Raw genomic sequence first — 16,181 nt, forward strand, 5'->3', positions numbered from 1 at the left:
GCACAGCAAGGGGACATAGTCACCCCTTGAGACACAGCAATCATCACCCGGTAACTCATCTAAGCCTTCATTCCTGGGGTGGGGCAGAGGAATGGCTCTGCCAGCGTTCCTCCTCCTTTGCTTTCCTGAGACTCAGAAAGACCTGGAGCTGCTCATCCCCGCTCTGGCCATCCTTGTTCCACCCTGAGTCTCCTTTAGGACAGGCAAGGGGCACAGAAGGCTCCTGGCAAGCTGACAGAGACCCCACCCCACCCCACCCCACCCCTGGGCAGCTTCTCTCCCAGGAAGAAGCAGAAGCCCATTCTGGTTTGCTGGCCTTGATCTTGACAGCCCCTCTTCTTCAGAACAACCTGGAGCTGAGAGCTTTGTTCCTACGTTCTGACATGTTCTCTCTCCCTCTGATGTGCCATCTGCAGCCTGATAAAGATCCTCCCTATGAATCACAGAGAGAAGAAATCTTTCCCTGCTGGGGTGAGAGGGGGCACCGGAAGAGATCCGGGGCGCTTCCTAGCTTCGGGAAGGCCCCTCGCCCCCTCGCCCCCTCGGCCCCTTGGACACGGCCTGCCTGCCTGCCTGCCTGCCTGCCTGTCCAGACTGGGCCATCCTTGTTCCACGGCAGACGCTGGCCTCCCTAGGAAGACTTGTTTTCTGTGTTTCCAACCGCAGGTGGATCCTGCCAGAGGCCTGGCGGGCAGAAAAAGCAAAAGCGTAGGCAAATTCTTAGATGGGAAAGCTGTGTCTTGGGGGCAAGCCAGGCCCAGAGACGGATCGAGACAGCCTGGCAATCACGCCCCTGCCTTCCCTAGCAGGCGGATTGCAATCAATTAATACATCAGAGATAACATCTCTCCCCCTCCCCCGCCCATGCCTTTGGAAAGACTCCCTCCAATTTCCCTTGTGGGATTGCAATGCCATCATCTCTGGGAGATGATTCAGATGGGGGCCCCGGGGGAGGGGGTCATGCCCCTTGCAAAATAAAGACCCACTTCGTCTTCTGAGGCCCAGGGCTCTACCGCCCCCCCCCCCCGGAATTCAGACTAATTAGTTGCACTTAATCTTGGTTGCTTTGCGGCAAGATGCACATTTTGAACTTTGCTGGAAACTTCCCAGCAACTTATTCTGGTCATGTTCAAAAACCTTGCTGCAAAAAAATCAACGACTGGAGGGAGACGTAAGGGGCACCATTTCAGGAAAAACAAACAAACAACCACACGCTTTTGGCGCCAAGGTGCCCGTCGCAGCCTGCAGTTCTGTGCCAGAACACCCTGCTTTGCATTGGAAAGGATTCAGGTTAATTCCCAGACTCTCCAGGCATGGCCAAGAAGGATCCCTTCCTGCTAGCTAGTGGAGACCCTCATGGGCCGGGGGGTGGGTGGGTGGGGGAGCAGCGGCTGCGTGGTCTGCCTTGCTTGACCCCGTGTGTGAATGCAAAGAATCCTGTACCATTACGGGAAGTGTGGCCTCCTCCTCCTCCTCCTCCGTGGGATCAGTGAGTTGGAGCACCTGGCTGTGGAGCCAGAGGTCGGGAATACAGTCAGCCCCTTTGCCTCTGAGGCAAAGAGCCAGCCGGTGTAGTTTTGGCCAGCCGAGCATCACGGAGGTCCAGGAAGGAGGGAAGGGTGAACCGCTTGCTGGCACCCACAGTCGCTCCCCAGCATGCCATGCAAAGGATCACCACAAGTCAGGATCGACTTGACCGCATTCCTGCCCAACAACTCCCCCTCCAGCCCCCTGGCCTGTGGGTGGGGCTGCTTCCCGCCCAGGTCCTTGGTCCGCGGGGGGGGGGGGGGCTCGCTGTCTCCCAAAGAGGGACCAGGCCAGGGAGCCGTGGCCACGCTCCTCACAACCCGGAGCTGCTCCCCTCTGGCTCTGGACTGTGTCTCGTGCTTCGAAAGATAGTGCCCTGCGACGGCCGGGGGGGGGGGGGAGCCCATGCAAGAAGGAGGGCCTGTATTCCAGAGGACCCTGAGCCTAGCTGGAGCTCGGCCTCCTCTGTGAGAACTCCTGCCTGGAGAGGGAGAGGCATTTCATGAGGCCCCGCGGCCCGAGCGTCCTTAGAGGTTTCCATGCACAGCCCCCTGCCAGCAAAAAGTGTGGCACATGGTTTCCCAGATTCCCAGGGCTTGGTGGCCCAGTGCCATCAGAGCCTGGCGAATGCTGCCCCCAACCTGGCCCTCCGCTGCTCCCTGTTTGTGATCTCTGTTCCCAGAGACTCCCTGAGCAGGACCCAGGGCGAGGAGGGGGGCAGGAAGGAGAACCCCCCCCGGCACCCGTTCCCACAGGCCTCTCTCCTTCAAGGGTTCAGGTCTTGGGTGTCCATAGCAAATCCGGGTGTGTGTGTGTGTGTGTGATTGCCTGTGGCTTCACCAGCGAGGCTGGCCTGGGGTCGGAAGCGGGTGCTGGTGGGGGACCACCTCTCAAGGGGAAGGCTCAGGGCCAGGGTGCAGCCTCGCCATGCCCTCGCCTTTGCCTCTTAAAGGCTCCCCTCCGGATCCTGCAGAGGAACGGCCCCAGCCAGATCTGACCCAAGGCTGTCCAATCAACCTCGTGCCGTTTTCAGCCGTGGGTGGCCAAGAAAGCACCTCGCACCCCAGCATCCCAGAACCACGCGGGCAGCTGGCCACGCTCCTTGGCCTCCGTCTCTGAGGCAGACTTCTGCCTGCCATCTGGGAGAAGCATCCTGCCTGGGTAGGGCCTCATCCTGTTCCTGCTCAAGACCCCAAGCCCACCCAATGGGCCCCAGGCCAGTCGTGCCCTTGAGCCCCAGGCTCACCTGCAAGGCTGGGCCCTCGGGACAGGTGAGCAGATGGCCCAGGGGCCAAGCGAGGGCTGCTGAGGGAGACCCTCGGGCCTCACCCTGGGTCTACCGGAAGGAACCCAGCCTCGCTGGCCCTCCCTGCAGTGAACCTCACACTTGCACCTCACAAGGAGACCGAGCCATGCTCCCATGTTTCCAGCACAAGGACCCTCAGAAACTGACCAAGCTGCCCAGGTAGTTTTGCTTGTCATCTGGCCAGCTGAAGCTCGAAAGAGCTGACAGGCCATGACTGAGAAGCTGCCCACCTGCCCACGGAGAAGTCACAACCCAGCTGTCCCGGGGTCAACCTTGAGGGCCCACAGGGGTCTCCTCCCTGGGCCACATTGTCCAACATGCCTCCCTTCCTTCGCAGCACCTTGCCCTGCTCTCCCATGGGGGGGCCCACCAGGCAGTCCCCCTCCGAAGTGAGTAGGGAGTGACACCTTCCACGAAGGTGCCTCCTCCCACCCTGGCTCTGCCCCCATCCTCGTGGAGGCCCCTCTCTGAGGAAGCCAGAGGCCAAGGGGACCCTCCCTCCGGTCTCCCGGCCCCCTTTGGCGACCGACGGAGCTTGTGCGGCCAGCTGGAGGCTGAGCCCTGCACGCTCCAGTCCAGGTTTTGCTTCCGTCACAACATTTTGGCAGGATATTGTCTTAGGAGGTGGGATTCCCTTCTGCTGGAGTTTGCAAGCTGGGTGCCTTTGGGAAGCCAGCACTGGAGGCAGAGGGATTCCAAGAGGGAAAGCAACGGAGCTCCAGAGAAGCCCCTGAGGCAAAGCGCAGCTGGAGCCCAGGGCACCCAAACCAGGCGCTAACGACGGGGCAGATTGCTCAGAGATGATCATGTTCCTCTTGGGCTCAGCAAACCCAGGCAGCCGTGTGGGCTGATGGAATAGGAACGAGCCCAGACAGCCTTTGGGATCCGGCGCACGCCAGGCAGGGAATTTGGCAGGCTGGCAGTTACCTGGCCCGGGGAGGAGGAGGAGGAGGAAGAGGGAAGAGACAAGCAAGCCAGCAAACCAACATCATCCTTCACCCACACTAAGGAGAAAGCTTCTGCTGGGCAACTTTTTCTGGCGAGGTGTGGATGATTCCAACCCCGGATGAATTTGGAGTCCGACCAGGAGCGCCGCAGAAGTTCCTTGAGGAAGCAACAGCGGGCTACTGACGGCTCTGAGGTAAGGCATGTCGCAAGGCGTGTGTGCTCGGTGGGGCGGCTACAGCAAGGCGGTCAGTCGGCAGTGTTTTCACCGGGTTGCTTCAGAAGCCATGCGGACCCCATGCCAGGCAGTGCCGGGAAGCCGCCACTGAAGGGGTCACGGGGGGGGGGCTGGCTTCTTGCTATTAAGTCGAGGCATTGAGTTTTCTGGCTTAATCCTGGCCCAGTGGTTGGAAATGATCTGGAAACACAAATGACATGTCTGCTTAGGGACCAGCTGTGGGCAGGCACCTTCCAACGGAAACTCTGCCCTTCTCCAGGACCTTCTCCCTGCGGCTTTTGGGCGTATTCCCCACCGTTCAGCCCGGCTGGTCTGTTCTAGAGGTGTTTAGGGCGAATGCATGTTTCGGGAGGGAAAGCAGGCGATTAGCTGTGATGGAGGGACGACCACGCTGTTGCCTTGCCACAAGCCTCTCCCTGAACATCGGGATCCGGGGCTGGCACCCAGAGAGACCTCTTGCAGTTCCCAAAATGGAACTGCTGGCCTGCCAGCCCTGTGGAACCAGGCGCGAGTGGTAGCCAAGAAGAAGACATGCTGGGGGGACTCAGGGGAGAACGTGACCCCCCCGACATCTAGAGACACCCCCATCCTTGGAAGGAGCACTTCCGACCGTCGGCAGAGGCACAGCTGCCGCCCATGGAGCGCAACCACCGTTTCCGTCACAGGCCTCCGCTTCCACGGCCGGGTCTGATTCAAGCCGGCGACCCTCTTGGGCCAGGAGTGCTCGCGAGTTCCGTGTGCCCCCCCTCCGAGACCAGCCGCGCCACCTCGCCCGCTTCCGCTTTCTCAGAGTGTAAAAGTGTCACTGCATTTTAAGGGCTCGGTGGGGCCCAAAGGCAGTCCCATTCAGGGAGGGGCCCACTTGTTTCTGTGGCCCCCACCTTGCTCCCCATGAGGGAAGAGGCCTTGCAGAAGTGCCCCAGGGCACGGGAGAGGGTGCTCCCTGGCCGCAGAAATGCCTCCTGGGCCCTGTGGGGTGGAAAGGCTGCTCCCTCCCAAAGAGGGACACCTTTTGGGGGAGGAGGGGGGGCTCTCAGTGGCCCTATAGTTAAATAGGGCACAGCAGGGAGGTGGGCATCATTTGGCTAGCAAAAGTCAGAGCCACAATGGAGAGGAAGGCCTTCCCCTTCCGCCTGAGAGGGAGGCAGGCGGGCGGCTGCCTTGCCCCTAGGGGCCTCGGGGCCCCTTCCACATTCCCACTGCTCCCTCCTGGGGGTAGGGGCAGCAGGGGGGCACCGGCAGGAAGCGGGTGCTGTGACCTCACCCACCGATGGGGTTGCCCTGCCTGCCTGCCTACCTAGAAGGGGCCACCTGGCACAGGGCTTCGGGAATGAGCACCAGGAACCACGCTCTGGGAAGTGGGGCGAGAGCGACAGGAAGACCCACGGGAGCCTCGCAGGCAGGCAGGCAGGGGCTCACCTCTTGGAGGCAAGGAGGAAGGAGTGGCACTTAAAAAAAGCACAACCTCAAAACCACGGTCCATCCCTCGGGAAGGCTGGGGAGCCTGGAACCACGGGCCTTTCCTTTTCAGAGAGCGAAGGAAGCCTCTCCCCTTCCTTGGGGCTCCCTTTTTGCTGAGAGGATGAAGCCCAGGCAAGTGCCACAGCAGCCTGAAGCGCGCGCGCACACACAGCCACCAAGCTCTCAAATCACCCGATCCCACCCCCAAAATGACTTCCACCAAACCATCGCCTGGAAGGGATGATGCGCTGTTTTGGCAGCGGCCGCTGGGCCTGGCCGGCCGCTCGCCCTTTACTGAGCACCTGGCTCCAAAACCAGGACAGCGACCAATGAGTGGGTCCCGCCCGGGGCCTTGGCAGGGTGCGCCCGGGCACTCCGGGTGTCTTCTCCCAGGGGAGAAGCTGCCCTTGGGGCCAAAACCCTCTGCGTCTCTTCAGGGGCCAACAGGGCAGCCGCTTCCTGCGACCACCTCATCGAAGTCGGGCAGGGATGGACGGGACCCCCCAAGGGCTGTTCCTTCTGCCTGCGTGTGATACCCACGTGTTACCTGCGTTCCAGCCGACTTCTCTCTCTTTGGAGAGCTACCCGCTTACCACAGGGACGGATCCTGCTGCTGAAAAGCCCTTAGTGCCAGGTTCGGTCGGGGCGTCCTGTGGGGCGAGCTCAGCCCATCTTCCTTCCTTCCAGTCTTTGAAGGTGGCCGAGTCGAGCCTGAACCTCAGCATCCCTCGGGAGGCTGGTCCCAGAGGGGTCCCGACCCAGAGCAAGATCAAGGCTTGATGGGGTTCTATCATCATCGTAGGCATCCTTCAGTCTCGAGAGACGATGGTAACATGCTCTGTATCGAGAAGTGTCCTCTCCAGAGCATAAAGTAGTCTGGAGGATAGGCTGTTACCCAAGCAGCAAATCCCCCCTCTAGCTGGTCGAAATAGTGGGGCTCCATCTTCTGGAAATGGGGAGAAGGGTTCTGGCCGATGAGAGTGGAGACTCAGGTCCACTCCAGCAACCGGGTCTTTGCCTCCGGGAAAGGAACAGCCGTGCTGCTCACTGGGTCCCGAGAGCCCCCCTTCGCCCCCCCCCATGCATGCAACCAGTCAGCCATCATATCAAGTCCTCTCAGTTGGTGGTGGTGGGTCAGCCCTCCATTTGGAGTCACGGGGTCGCTTAGCTCTGTCCCCACACTGGGCGAGGACGGGGCCCTGCTTTGTTTTGCACCTCTCTGGAGCGTCCCCACCTTGTTGCTGTTCTCTGCGCTCCACGGGCTTCCAACTGTAGTGCAACTCTGTGGGGGTTTTTCGAGATTGGTGAGATGCTCAAAGAGTGGTTTGCTGTTGCCACCCTCCACCCCACATTGGGCTTCTGTGGCTGAGTTGGGATTGGAACCCACTTCTCCAGGGTCCTCCTAGCTCAACGCTCCGTCCACCTCATGAGCGCTCACCTTCACACTTGCTCACTTTTCCCCCTACCTTAAAACATGCCAACGTAGTCACCTAGGGTGGGTGGCTGGGCGGGTAGAGCAGGCACGAGGAGGAGGCCAGCGTTTAGAGGTCTCCAGCTAAGAATGAACGGGGACCAACGGTCTGAGGAGAGGTCTTTGCTCGTGACAGGCCCACACTTGTACACATGTTAAGGGCCACGGCTGTGTGGCTACGAGGAGGATGCGCAGCCTGTGGCCGGCGCCCCCCTCCCCCCCCCCCCGAGGCTCGGCAGAAGCTCGGAAGCCAGGGAGGGACGCAGAGCTCAGCGAGATGGCCGCAAACCCAGCGGTCAGCGTTTTTTCTGCGCTTTCAGTTTATGATTCGGGATTTTACAGAGCTGCTATCAAAACCAAATGTAGACCTTCTGGGTAGGAAACACAACAGAGCCCAGCCCGCTTTTACGGCTCAGAGGATTAAGCGGAACAAAGTGCTTTCTCCGCCGCCGGGTGGGCGCTGTGAGACGGCTTCCCGGCTCAGGGCTTTTTCTCTGCGTTCAGTGACCTCATGCACCAAGTGGGGGGGGGGGGAGAGGAGGTTAGAGGAAGAATGACTCTCTCGTGGGGGCTGCTCTCCCTCTTCCCAGCCTGAAAAGCTGGACCTTGAGGCTGGGGCAAAAGGGAGGCCATTTGCCAGAGGAGATGAGAGGGGTCAGGGCCACAGCCCGAGAGGGCTGCTTCCCACAAGGGGCTCGTGGGCAGGGGTGTGCGAGGAGGAGAGAAGGTGAAAAGCTCCATTTACATCATGCCTACAAGGCAGGGGTGGGGGTGGGGGAGCACGGTGATCCAAACCAGCCTTGGGCCAACATTGTGTGCCCTTCAAGGTTTTTCTTGTCAAAACCTCCTGGTGTGGAGGAAGGGGCGTCTGAGGGAGAGCGGAGGTGACCTCCGGGCCGCAGGGCCCCTTCTGCTCAATTCCTGCTCGAAGCAGAGCCGAAAAGAGGTCCCAGAGCTAAACTCTGCCAGCTGGGGGAGAAACTGCTGGCTGTGACAGGGCTGGCAAAGGGCAGCTGAAGGGCCACTTCGACCCCACCCCCTCCTCCTCCTGCCTCATGGCTAAGGAGGGGGGGACCCTGAAAAGCCAGAGTCTTCCCCTGCAGCCACCAGGCTGGCGCTCGGCATCCCGCTCCTTTCCTATCTGCACGGGCACACCTGCTGGAAGGGGCCCTCCTTGTTATGCCATGAGAGATGCACCCGGGCAGTTCTGGGGGCACCTTTTGCCCTGCACCCTCGCCACCCCCTCTCCAGGGCACCCCACATGCCTGCACATTCAGAGAGAGGCTGCCTCCGACATTCTTTGTGGGGAGTGGGGGGGGGAGAGCCCAGCCCAGGCAAGGGGAGAGCGCTGGATGTAAACATGGGATGAGTCACCACGGGAAGCGAGCTGGCGTGGGACTTGTTTGGCTTGCAGGAATTTATTAAAATCTCTATTTATGAAAGCCGTTCTCTGGCCGATGTTCCAGCGAGGCTGCTTCTGGCAGAAGGCGTTTCACACTTCACCAGGGAATCTGTTCCTGGGTGCTGAAACGGGGCTGTGCCCCAGGGCAGGTCCATGGCTGGGGCCTGGCAGGCGGAAGGGGCGCCTCCTTCTTTCCTTCCTCCCTCCCTCCCCCCTCAGCCTGTGGGCAGGAGGCACTGCCAAGGCTGCTCACTGGGACAGCGGGCATCTCTGCTAGTGGGCAGTGCTCCCCCGAGGCCCCCCCTTTTTTGCTGGGGCTTCATGATGGCTGCCAGCAGAGAAATTCTGGGAGAGCCCGTCCAAGAGGAGAGCCTGCCCAAGTCGGCCCGGACGGCTGGACTGCGGTGGTGGCAGGAGCAGAGTTTTGATGCTCCGCTGGTGTTGCAGCCGATCTCAGTGTGCAGATGTGCCGCTCATCCATTCCGGCCGCTGACCTCCCAAGGAGAGTCCGGACAACACGGAGAGGGGGAGGCCCTGACAGCAGAGCCAGGCAGCTCATCCTCGGGTCGGTCCTCAGGGCCCTTCCCCGAGGGGCTCTGCCAATGGACCCTCCTCACAGCTTCCTTCACGGCCACGAAGACCCTGCCTGCACACTTGGCGCAGCCCCAAGGGAACCTGCCACTCCCTCCCTGTGTCCCACTGGGGGCTCCCAAGGGCTGGATCCCCCCCCCCAAAAAAGGAGGGTCTGCCAACAGCCACATCTTGTTCTCCTTTGGGCAAGAACTTGGAGCGCTCCCGGTCCTCCCTTTCATCTGAGAGGAACGCAGGCTTGCCTGAGAGAACTGGCCGGGCCGGGCCGGGGGCCGGGGGGGTGGACGTCCAGCCGCCTTCCGAGCCAAAGGGCAGCAGGATTTGCCCAGGCATCTGATTGTTTATTTGAAGTCTCCACGCAGGACACAAGACACATTTAAGGAGGGTGCGTCACTCTTTTAAGTGCTGCAAACACATGCGCGAGGCCAAGGCAATCTGGCAGCCGCCACAACGGCCTGGAGAGTGTGGGTGGTGGGTGGGGGGAGCACAGGCTCTGCTCCCTGGGTTTGGTGCAGGGCCCTGAATGCCAGGCGGCTCTTTTCCCTCTTTCAGCCGGCCTTTGCTTGCTCGGGCCCTGCTGGCTTCCTTTGCCCGCTGTTTTTCATGCCCCCCCACCCCAGGGCAATCTTTGGAGCCTCTGTCCTGCTGCCCAGGGCGGCTGGCATCGCTGCCACAGGCCCCGTCCCGTCTCCACAGGGCTGGACCCCATGAAATGCAGAGAAGGATCAAGCAGAGACATCCCGCTCGCGTCTCATGACTGTTGACTGGGTTGTTGAACTGCTGTGTTGCACAGGCATCTTGTGAGCAAAGAAAAGCAAAGTCGAATGCTGGGGGGGGGGGGGGGGAGGGATTTCCAGGTCTTCAGGCTTAACACGGTTCACAGCTGGCTGTTCCACTGATTCACACATTCGTTCCAGTTTTGTCACCTGAATTCTCCTCCTCCTTCTCCTCTCCCCTGTCATAAAAGACCCCGTTATGGTACGAGGGGGCAACAGAGGCTAAAAGCAGCATCGGACAAACCCAATTGAGTTCAGAAAGGCCTCCTCAGGTCTGAGCGCCTTTCCTCTCACTGCCGTCACAGGCCTGAGGCCTTTTTTGCTGGTAGCTCCCAGTCTGCGGAACAGACTTCCACAAGAAGCAAGGTCCCCCCACTTCTCCCCTTGTCCTTCTGTTGGCAGGAAAATAACTTTCCTTTGAGGCAAGAGTTGGCAACTGAATGGGCTACTCCCTTCCAACTGACCAACCGACCAGCCAGCCCGCCCCTTTAAATGCTTTCTTCCAATGTTTGTGTTTTAAGTTGCTGGTCTGTGTATTTATTACTGTACGCTTAATTGCATTTTACTATTATGTATAGCTCTTGGATTCTCTTAACGATCCTTCCTGAAAGTCACTTTGGGTCTCTGCATTGCAGAAAAGATGGGACAGGAATGAAATAATCAATGCGCTTAAGATCCTGGGGTTCCAAAATCTTGGGGAGGCCTTTCTGAAAGCCACTGAGTTTGCCTAAGTACTCAGAGCACAGGAGAGGGAATGATGTGATACGGAGTCTTATGCCTCCCATGGAGTTAACTTGTGCTTTACCCTTTCAGCTTCCTGGCACAAGGATATCAGGCAGCACTGTGCACGCTGCGCAAGGCCAGCCAGATGGGACTCTTACCTGCAACCTCCCACACTCCTTACGGGGCTGAAAACAGAATCCTGTTATCTGCCACCTAATGCTTCTATGGGCGAGACTTTGGTTCACAAAGATGGTTTCTGGCTGGGCACCGGGCACAGACTCGTGGTTCTGACCAAGCCCCAAGCATCCTAGGAGCAGGGCTGTCACCCCCAAAAGCCAGTTCTGGACCGGAGTCTTCCAGCCACCCTGCCTTCGAGGGGCCGTGCTGCCGGCGAGTTACTATGCAGCTTGGACTGTGCATGGTGGTGGTTTTTCTAAGCTGGGTGGATCTCACAGAGAACGGCGGCGGAAGCAGCATCAGGACCCTTAAGGGCAAAAGGCAAAGACGAAGTACGTATGACTGGGGGGCGGGGGACCCGGCTCCCTCTCCAAGTTTTGGGGTTGGGAGCCCAGCTGATTTCAGCTCTGAGCATTTCACCCTTTTGGGGAGCAGGAGAGGGTGGCCTCAAAACCAGAGAGAGAGAGAAATTGCATGGAAAGGGTGCCGCTTGATCAGAGATGCCTGCACCCGAGGGTGGGCCTTGCAAAAGCAGGGAAACTGGGTAGAGAGAAATATCTGCCCATCTGTGTAAGCCGGGGGGGGGGATGGGGGACGGGGGGGGGAAAGACATTATGAGCAGCCGCTTGCCACCAGATGGGCAGGGTAGAAATATAAGCAAGCAAGCAAGCAAACAAAGGTAGGCGATGGGAAGGAAAGACTGCCGTACTGCCATTTGTCTTTGTGTCCAAATATCAGCCTAGATGAGCAGAAGAAGAGTAAGGACTCGCCTCGTGTTCTTCCTCCCCAGTTGCCTGAACCCCTCAAATTTACAAGGCTGTACAGGAGCTGCCATGACCTGCCACTGAATAAAACAATAGCCCGGTCAGGGGGGAGCCCTAACTCCTAGCCAACATCTGGGGGGCAGACCACCTTCCACCTATCTGCTTGCCAAGGCAGCCCAGGAGCCGGGCCGGAGTGCGGTAACCCTTCCCAAGTGACACAGCACAAGCGGGAGCTAGGAAGCGCCAGGGAGCAGAGTGTGTGCTGGCACAAAGCAAGTTCTTAAAAAGACCGGGGGGGGGGGGCAGGGCCGGGGGCGGGCGGGGAGGGAACCACAAGGGCTCTGGAAAGAAGAAAAGAGATTCTGAGAGAGAGGGGGGGGAAGCAGGGCCGCCCCCCCCCCGCTCCCAGGCCGTGTGCTCAGTGCTGTCGGAAGGAGGGGCGCCCACTTCCATGGGTAGCCCTGTTCCCACTGTTGTCCCCTGGGACTGGGGCTGTGCTGACAGTCTGGGCATGCGGGGGGGGGGGGTGTCCCAGCGGAGGGGTGCCCGGGCTAAAGCCTCTGCCGGACTTTGTCTTTCCCTTTGGAAAAGATTTCCCTGCCTCTGAGAAAGGAGGCCTTGGATGTCTAGGAATGCTAAAACACTTGCTTTGGAGGAAAAAGAAATAATGTGTTAAAAATAAAGTCAAAAAAGATGTAACCCTCTGATAAACAAAAGGCAATGCTTGCATAATTAACCAGTATAAATAACCTGTGACAATTTGTTTAAAAAACGGGCTGAGTTTTCCAGGATAATTGATAGCAGAAAGCAGCCCGCAGACCTAAAAGTGGATGTTTTTGTTGGCCCCGGCTGACGAAGGCGCAGGGTTGGCGCTTGGGTCTCCAGTCTGGGCTGGGGTGGTGACTTGTGTTCCCAACAAAGGAAATCTGGGGAGGGGAGCCGAGCGGAGAAGAGGGGAAAGTGGGCTGCCTGCTGGTCCAGGAGTCCCCGATTGTCCCCAGAAAGGAGTCCTGGTGGAGCAGGGCCAGGCCGGAGGCCAGCGTGGCGCAGTCGGCTCTTCTGGGAGGCACTTTCAGACCCTCCATTCAAACCTGGTTGACCAAGACACACAACTCAGCTGGGGGAGGGAAGTGCTGATGCCGACGGACATTGGTCAAAAAGGCTGCTCCAGAATGAGCATCACCAGCAGCCTACACTATCCCACCCATCAGTCTCAGGCTCTCTTGCACGACTCCACTTCTCCGAGATGCCGCCTGAAACCATTCTAGTTGTGCTGCTATGAACTGACCCCAAGGATCCACCTGACAGTAGCCGGCAAGGATTCCCTGGGCTGGCTGTGACCGCTGTTGCAAGACGCGTTCATCTCAGACCCATTTCAGTCATCGTTTTGGCCCCTGTAGGTTTCTACAGCACAAAGCCTGTGATGTCCGCCCCACAGACTGCCCCGGAGCACAGGTCCTCTGATGTTCTCTGTAGCTGGCTGTCCACAGCTTGGCTGGTCAGCAACAAGCAGGGCTGTAGAATAAGTATTCATGGGCCTGAGCTCATGTCAGTCACTCCCAACCGGCAAAGACCCAAGAGGTCTTTGGGAAACAGACAGAGGTTGGGGTCAATGGCTTCCCTTGTTAGGAGCCAAGCGGGCCACGGAGTTCATACGTTGGCTGCAACAGATCTTTGTAAAAGAGAATTGTTTGAGGCCTGTCTCTGCTGGGGACTAGCCAGTTGTGGGGAGGAGCGGATGGTCCTTAGACATGAATCCCAGGCGTTCTCTAGCATGGACCCAAGAAGCGGGCAAGGGGTCTCGTTGGCCAGGGCTCACTCCTTTCTCTCTCTCTCTCTCTCTCTTTCTAGTCAGCGCAGAGATGAGCCAGGGCTGTGCCAAAGGGTGTGACCTCTGCTCCGAATTCAACGGGTGCCTCAAGTGCTCCCCCAAACTCTTCATCCTTCTGGAGAGGAATGACATCCGTCAGATCGGCATCTGCTTACCCTCTTGTCCGCTGGGCTATTTTGACGTGCGCAATCCAGATATGAACAAGTGTATGAGTGAGTCTTGGGGATGAGAGGGAGGGAGGGTTTGAAAACGCACCGCCAGAGCTTGCTCAGAACACATAACCCGTCTGGATGCTTTCACAGGGAAGCCAGCCACGCTGGAACGTTTCCATTACACGAGGTCTCTCGGTGTTGTTCTGCCTGATGACGGCCCCAGAAATGTACACCTCCACACGTTAGCTAGCCAGACAGACTACAATAAGAAACATTTGCTTCCTGTACTTAGGAGACCCTTTTTGGGAAGGCCTGCTGGAAAGATAAGCATCAGATGACTTTCCAAGAACTTCTTTCAGCAAATGTTTCTTTGGGGAGGGGAGAAGAGAAGCACCCTGTCACCACAGAGCGCTGCAGAGCCCAGCGGGCGGCTCCCTGCGCCTCCGGCCTGCGCTCTGGGATATGTGGCTCTTTCAAAGACAGAGGGGGAAGGAGTGGCGTGTGGTCGGCTCAGGGCAAAGAAGTCAGGCGGCTGCCACCTTCATTCCGAAGCAGGCGCCTGGCCCATGTCCCTCATCAAAAGACACTCGGTGCTGTTGTTTTAAAAATCATCTGATTTGGAATTTATTAGGAGGGACGCCAGTCTAGAGAAGGGGGAAAGGGGGGGAACGTGTTATATGGAAGAGATAAGTACAGCTGGTTCTTTTCATTTCTGTCTCGCCGGACACAGAATGCAAAATTGACAACTGTGAGGACTGTTTCAGCCGAAACTTTTGCACAAAGTGTAAGGAAGGTTTGTTCTTGCACAAAGGAAGATGTTACGAAACCTGTCCTGAGGGCTTCTCTGCTGCCAACGGCACGATGGAATGCAGCAGTCCGGGTGAGTGTGGACACGAGGCAGCGAGGGTGGGGTGGGGGGGGTGGCGGTCTGTCTTCTGCTCTCTCTGCCGGCCGGCCTGCCTACTCAGGTCCGCAGTTTGGGTCCCAGGGGCCCATAAGGCAGGTCAGCTCGACAGGGTGCTTTCCAAGCCCTTCCCTGCCCAATGGCCCGGAAAGGGCCACCACGCTCTCCACGTTAGGAGCCTGACTTTCCTGGAACCCCGCATCCCAGTGCCAGGGTCAGTTCGCAAGCTTGGCAGAAACAGGCTCAGTGGCAAGTTGACGTCTCTACGTCGGGCCAAAGCCAGCTCCAGAGGAGACTTCTCAGGGTTCCTCCCACGGGCTGCAGCATTTGTTAAAACCCCTGAGGTGCATTTTAGTTATCACGAAAGGTAGGGAGGAGTGAATGAGATCTCCATTCTCTTGACAGGTCTGAAAACAAAGTACTGTATTCTGACTTTTAGAACTAGGAATGCTTGCAATTGATATCACTGGATTTTGCAACTCTTCAGAGCTGCACCTCTTAAAAGAGCCATTTCCCCCAAACTGAACCGGGCACACCAAAGTATTTCCCCAGCCGCATACGACATAAAGGGCGGGCAGCGTAAGGGGAGATATTCTAAACCGCGGCAAGTGGGAGCGAGTCAGCGAGCATGCTTTTGTCCTTCTTCTTCCTTCCCCGCCCCCCCCAGCCCAATGTGAAATGAGCGAGTGGGGGCCGTGGGGCCCTTGCTCCAGAAGGAGAAAGCTGTGCGGCTCCCGGAAGGGCAACAAGGAGCGTTCCCGGTGGATCCTGCAGGTGATCTCGGGCGAGGCGTCCGCCTGCCCGCCCACCACAGAGCTCCGAAGGTGCACCGTTCAGGGAAACCAGTGTCCAGAAGGTGAGTGAATGGTGGGTCCTTGGGGGGGGCTCTGCCTGGCTCCTGCCCCCTCCGCCCTTTGGGACCTAAGGCGGAGAAATGCTGCTTCCCCCCCCCCGCTTCCAGCACAGCGCTCTCGGCATCTCCCCCCCCCAGCCCCTCACAGCCGGGCTGGTGAAACTGGCATAGGCCACTCACCCGGCGTGGAGGTCTGTGTCCAAAAGGCCTCGGGCTCTGTGGTCCCCATCACACCCAGAGGCCAATCCCGGAGCCCGGCGGCCTCCTCCAGATCCTTCCTTGCCTCTCAAGGGCCGGGTGAGGCAACCTCTTTGGCCCTGAAGACACACTGGGCTGGATTAAGACTAGGAACGCGCAAGTGTGCCATTTATAGAGAACGTTGCACTAGGGAAGAGGCGCCCCCGCTTCCTGGCCACCCTGAGCTCTCAGCCTTGAGAGAGGGCGTTGAGCCATTCCAGACCCTCTCGGGAATTCTCCTCTTGCTAAACTCAACCCGCAGGCAAGTTGGCCCCCTGCCTCATGGCTCATCTTATGTTTAGTTACAGGACGGAAAAAGAAGAAAGAGGACCAAGGCAAGCGAGAGCCTATGAATGAGGAGGAGAGACGCCAGAAAGAGGCCAAAGAAAGCCGCCCCGGGGTCAAGAGAAGGAAAGAGCAGCCCCGGGGGACAGAGCTGCCCGCCACCACGCCTCAGTAGTTGAGCCTCCACCCCTCTGAGGCGGCAAATCTCCGTTCCTGCTGTTGTCTACGAAAGCTTTATGGAACCAGATCAGCGCTCCCAGTAAGGACGTGGCCAGGCAGACCAATTCATTCTCCTGCACACGTGCGCACAAGACAGGCAGAGACCTGGGCCTCCCTGTATTCAGCAGGGGACCATGGGAAGAGGTAGAATCCTGGGGAGCGAAAGAGAGGCACCCTCGAGCCATTCCCCAGGGCTGTAGACATTATCCTGGGTAGCCGAGAGGGGAAAAGGCAGGTGGCTCAGCGCCAGTCTCGGCCTGACATCACGGGTGGACGCACAGCACCACGCAGTGCCTGATGGAAAGGGTGAGACCGGGAA

At 58.8% G+C, this 16,181-nt stretch overlaps 1 protein-coding gene across 1 annotated transcript; it reads left to right on the top strand.

Annotated features, from left to right (window-relative positions):
* The first annotated feature begins 3,459 nt into the window (after positions 1-3,459).
* On the top strand, positions 3,460-15,956 carry RSPO1 (R-spondin 1). Its single transcript, XM_020800633.3, has 6 exons — positions 3,460-3,974; positions 10,531-10,949; positions 13,233-13,424; positions 14,095-14,244; positions 14,936-15,124; positions 15,661-15,956. The coding sequence occupies exons 2-6, from the start codon at positions 10,841-10,843 to the stop codon at positions 15,816-15,818; spliced, it is 798 nt and encodes a 265-aa protein (XP_020656292.3). The 5' UTR covers positions 3,460-3,974; positions 10,531-10,840; the 3' UTR covers positions 15,819-15,956.
* Positions 15,957-16,181: the final 225 nt, after the last annotated feature.

Source organism: Pogona vitticeps, chromosome 9 (assembly GCF_051106095.1).
Source record: "Pogona vitticeps strain Pit_001003342236 chromosome 9, PviZW2.1, whole genome shotgun sequence".
In the NCBI taxonomy this organism is placed as follows: domain Eukaryota; kingdom Metazoa; phylum Chordata; class Lepidosauria; order Squamata; family Agamidae; genus Pogona; species Pogona vitticeps.

Bases quoted from the DNA above. Each gene is read 5' to 3' on its own strand.
- RSPO1 (XM_020800633.3), top strand. From the start codon at position 10,841: ATGCAGCTTGGACTGTGCATGGTGGTGGTTTTTCTAAGCTGGGTGGAT. The intron at 10,950-13,232 runs GTACGTATGACT...CTCTCTTTCTAG, and splicing joins GGGCAAAAGGCAAAGACGAA to TCAGCGCAGAGATGAGCCAG. The intron at 15,125-15,660 runs GTGAGTGAATGG...TCTTATGTTTAG, and splicing joins GGGAAACCAGTGTCCAGAAG to TTACAGGACGGAAAAAGAAG.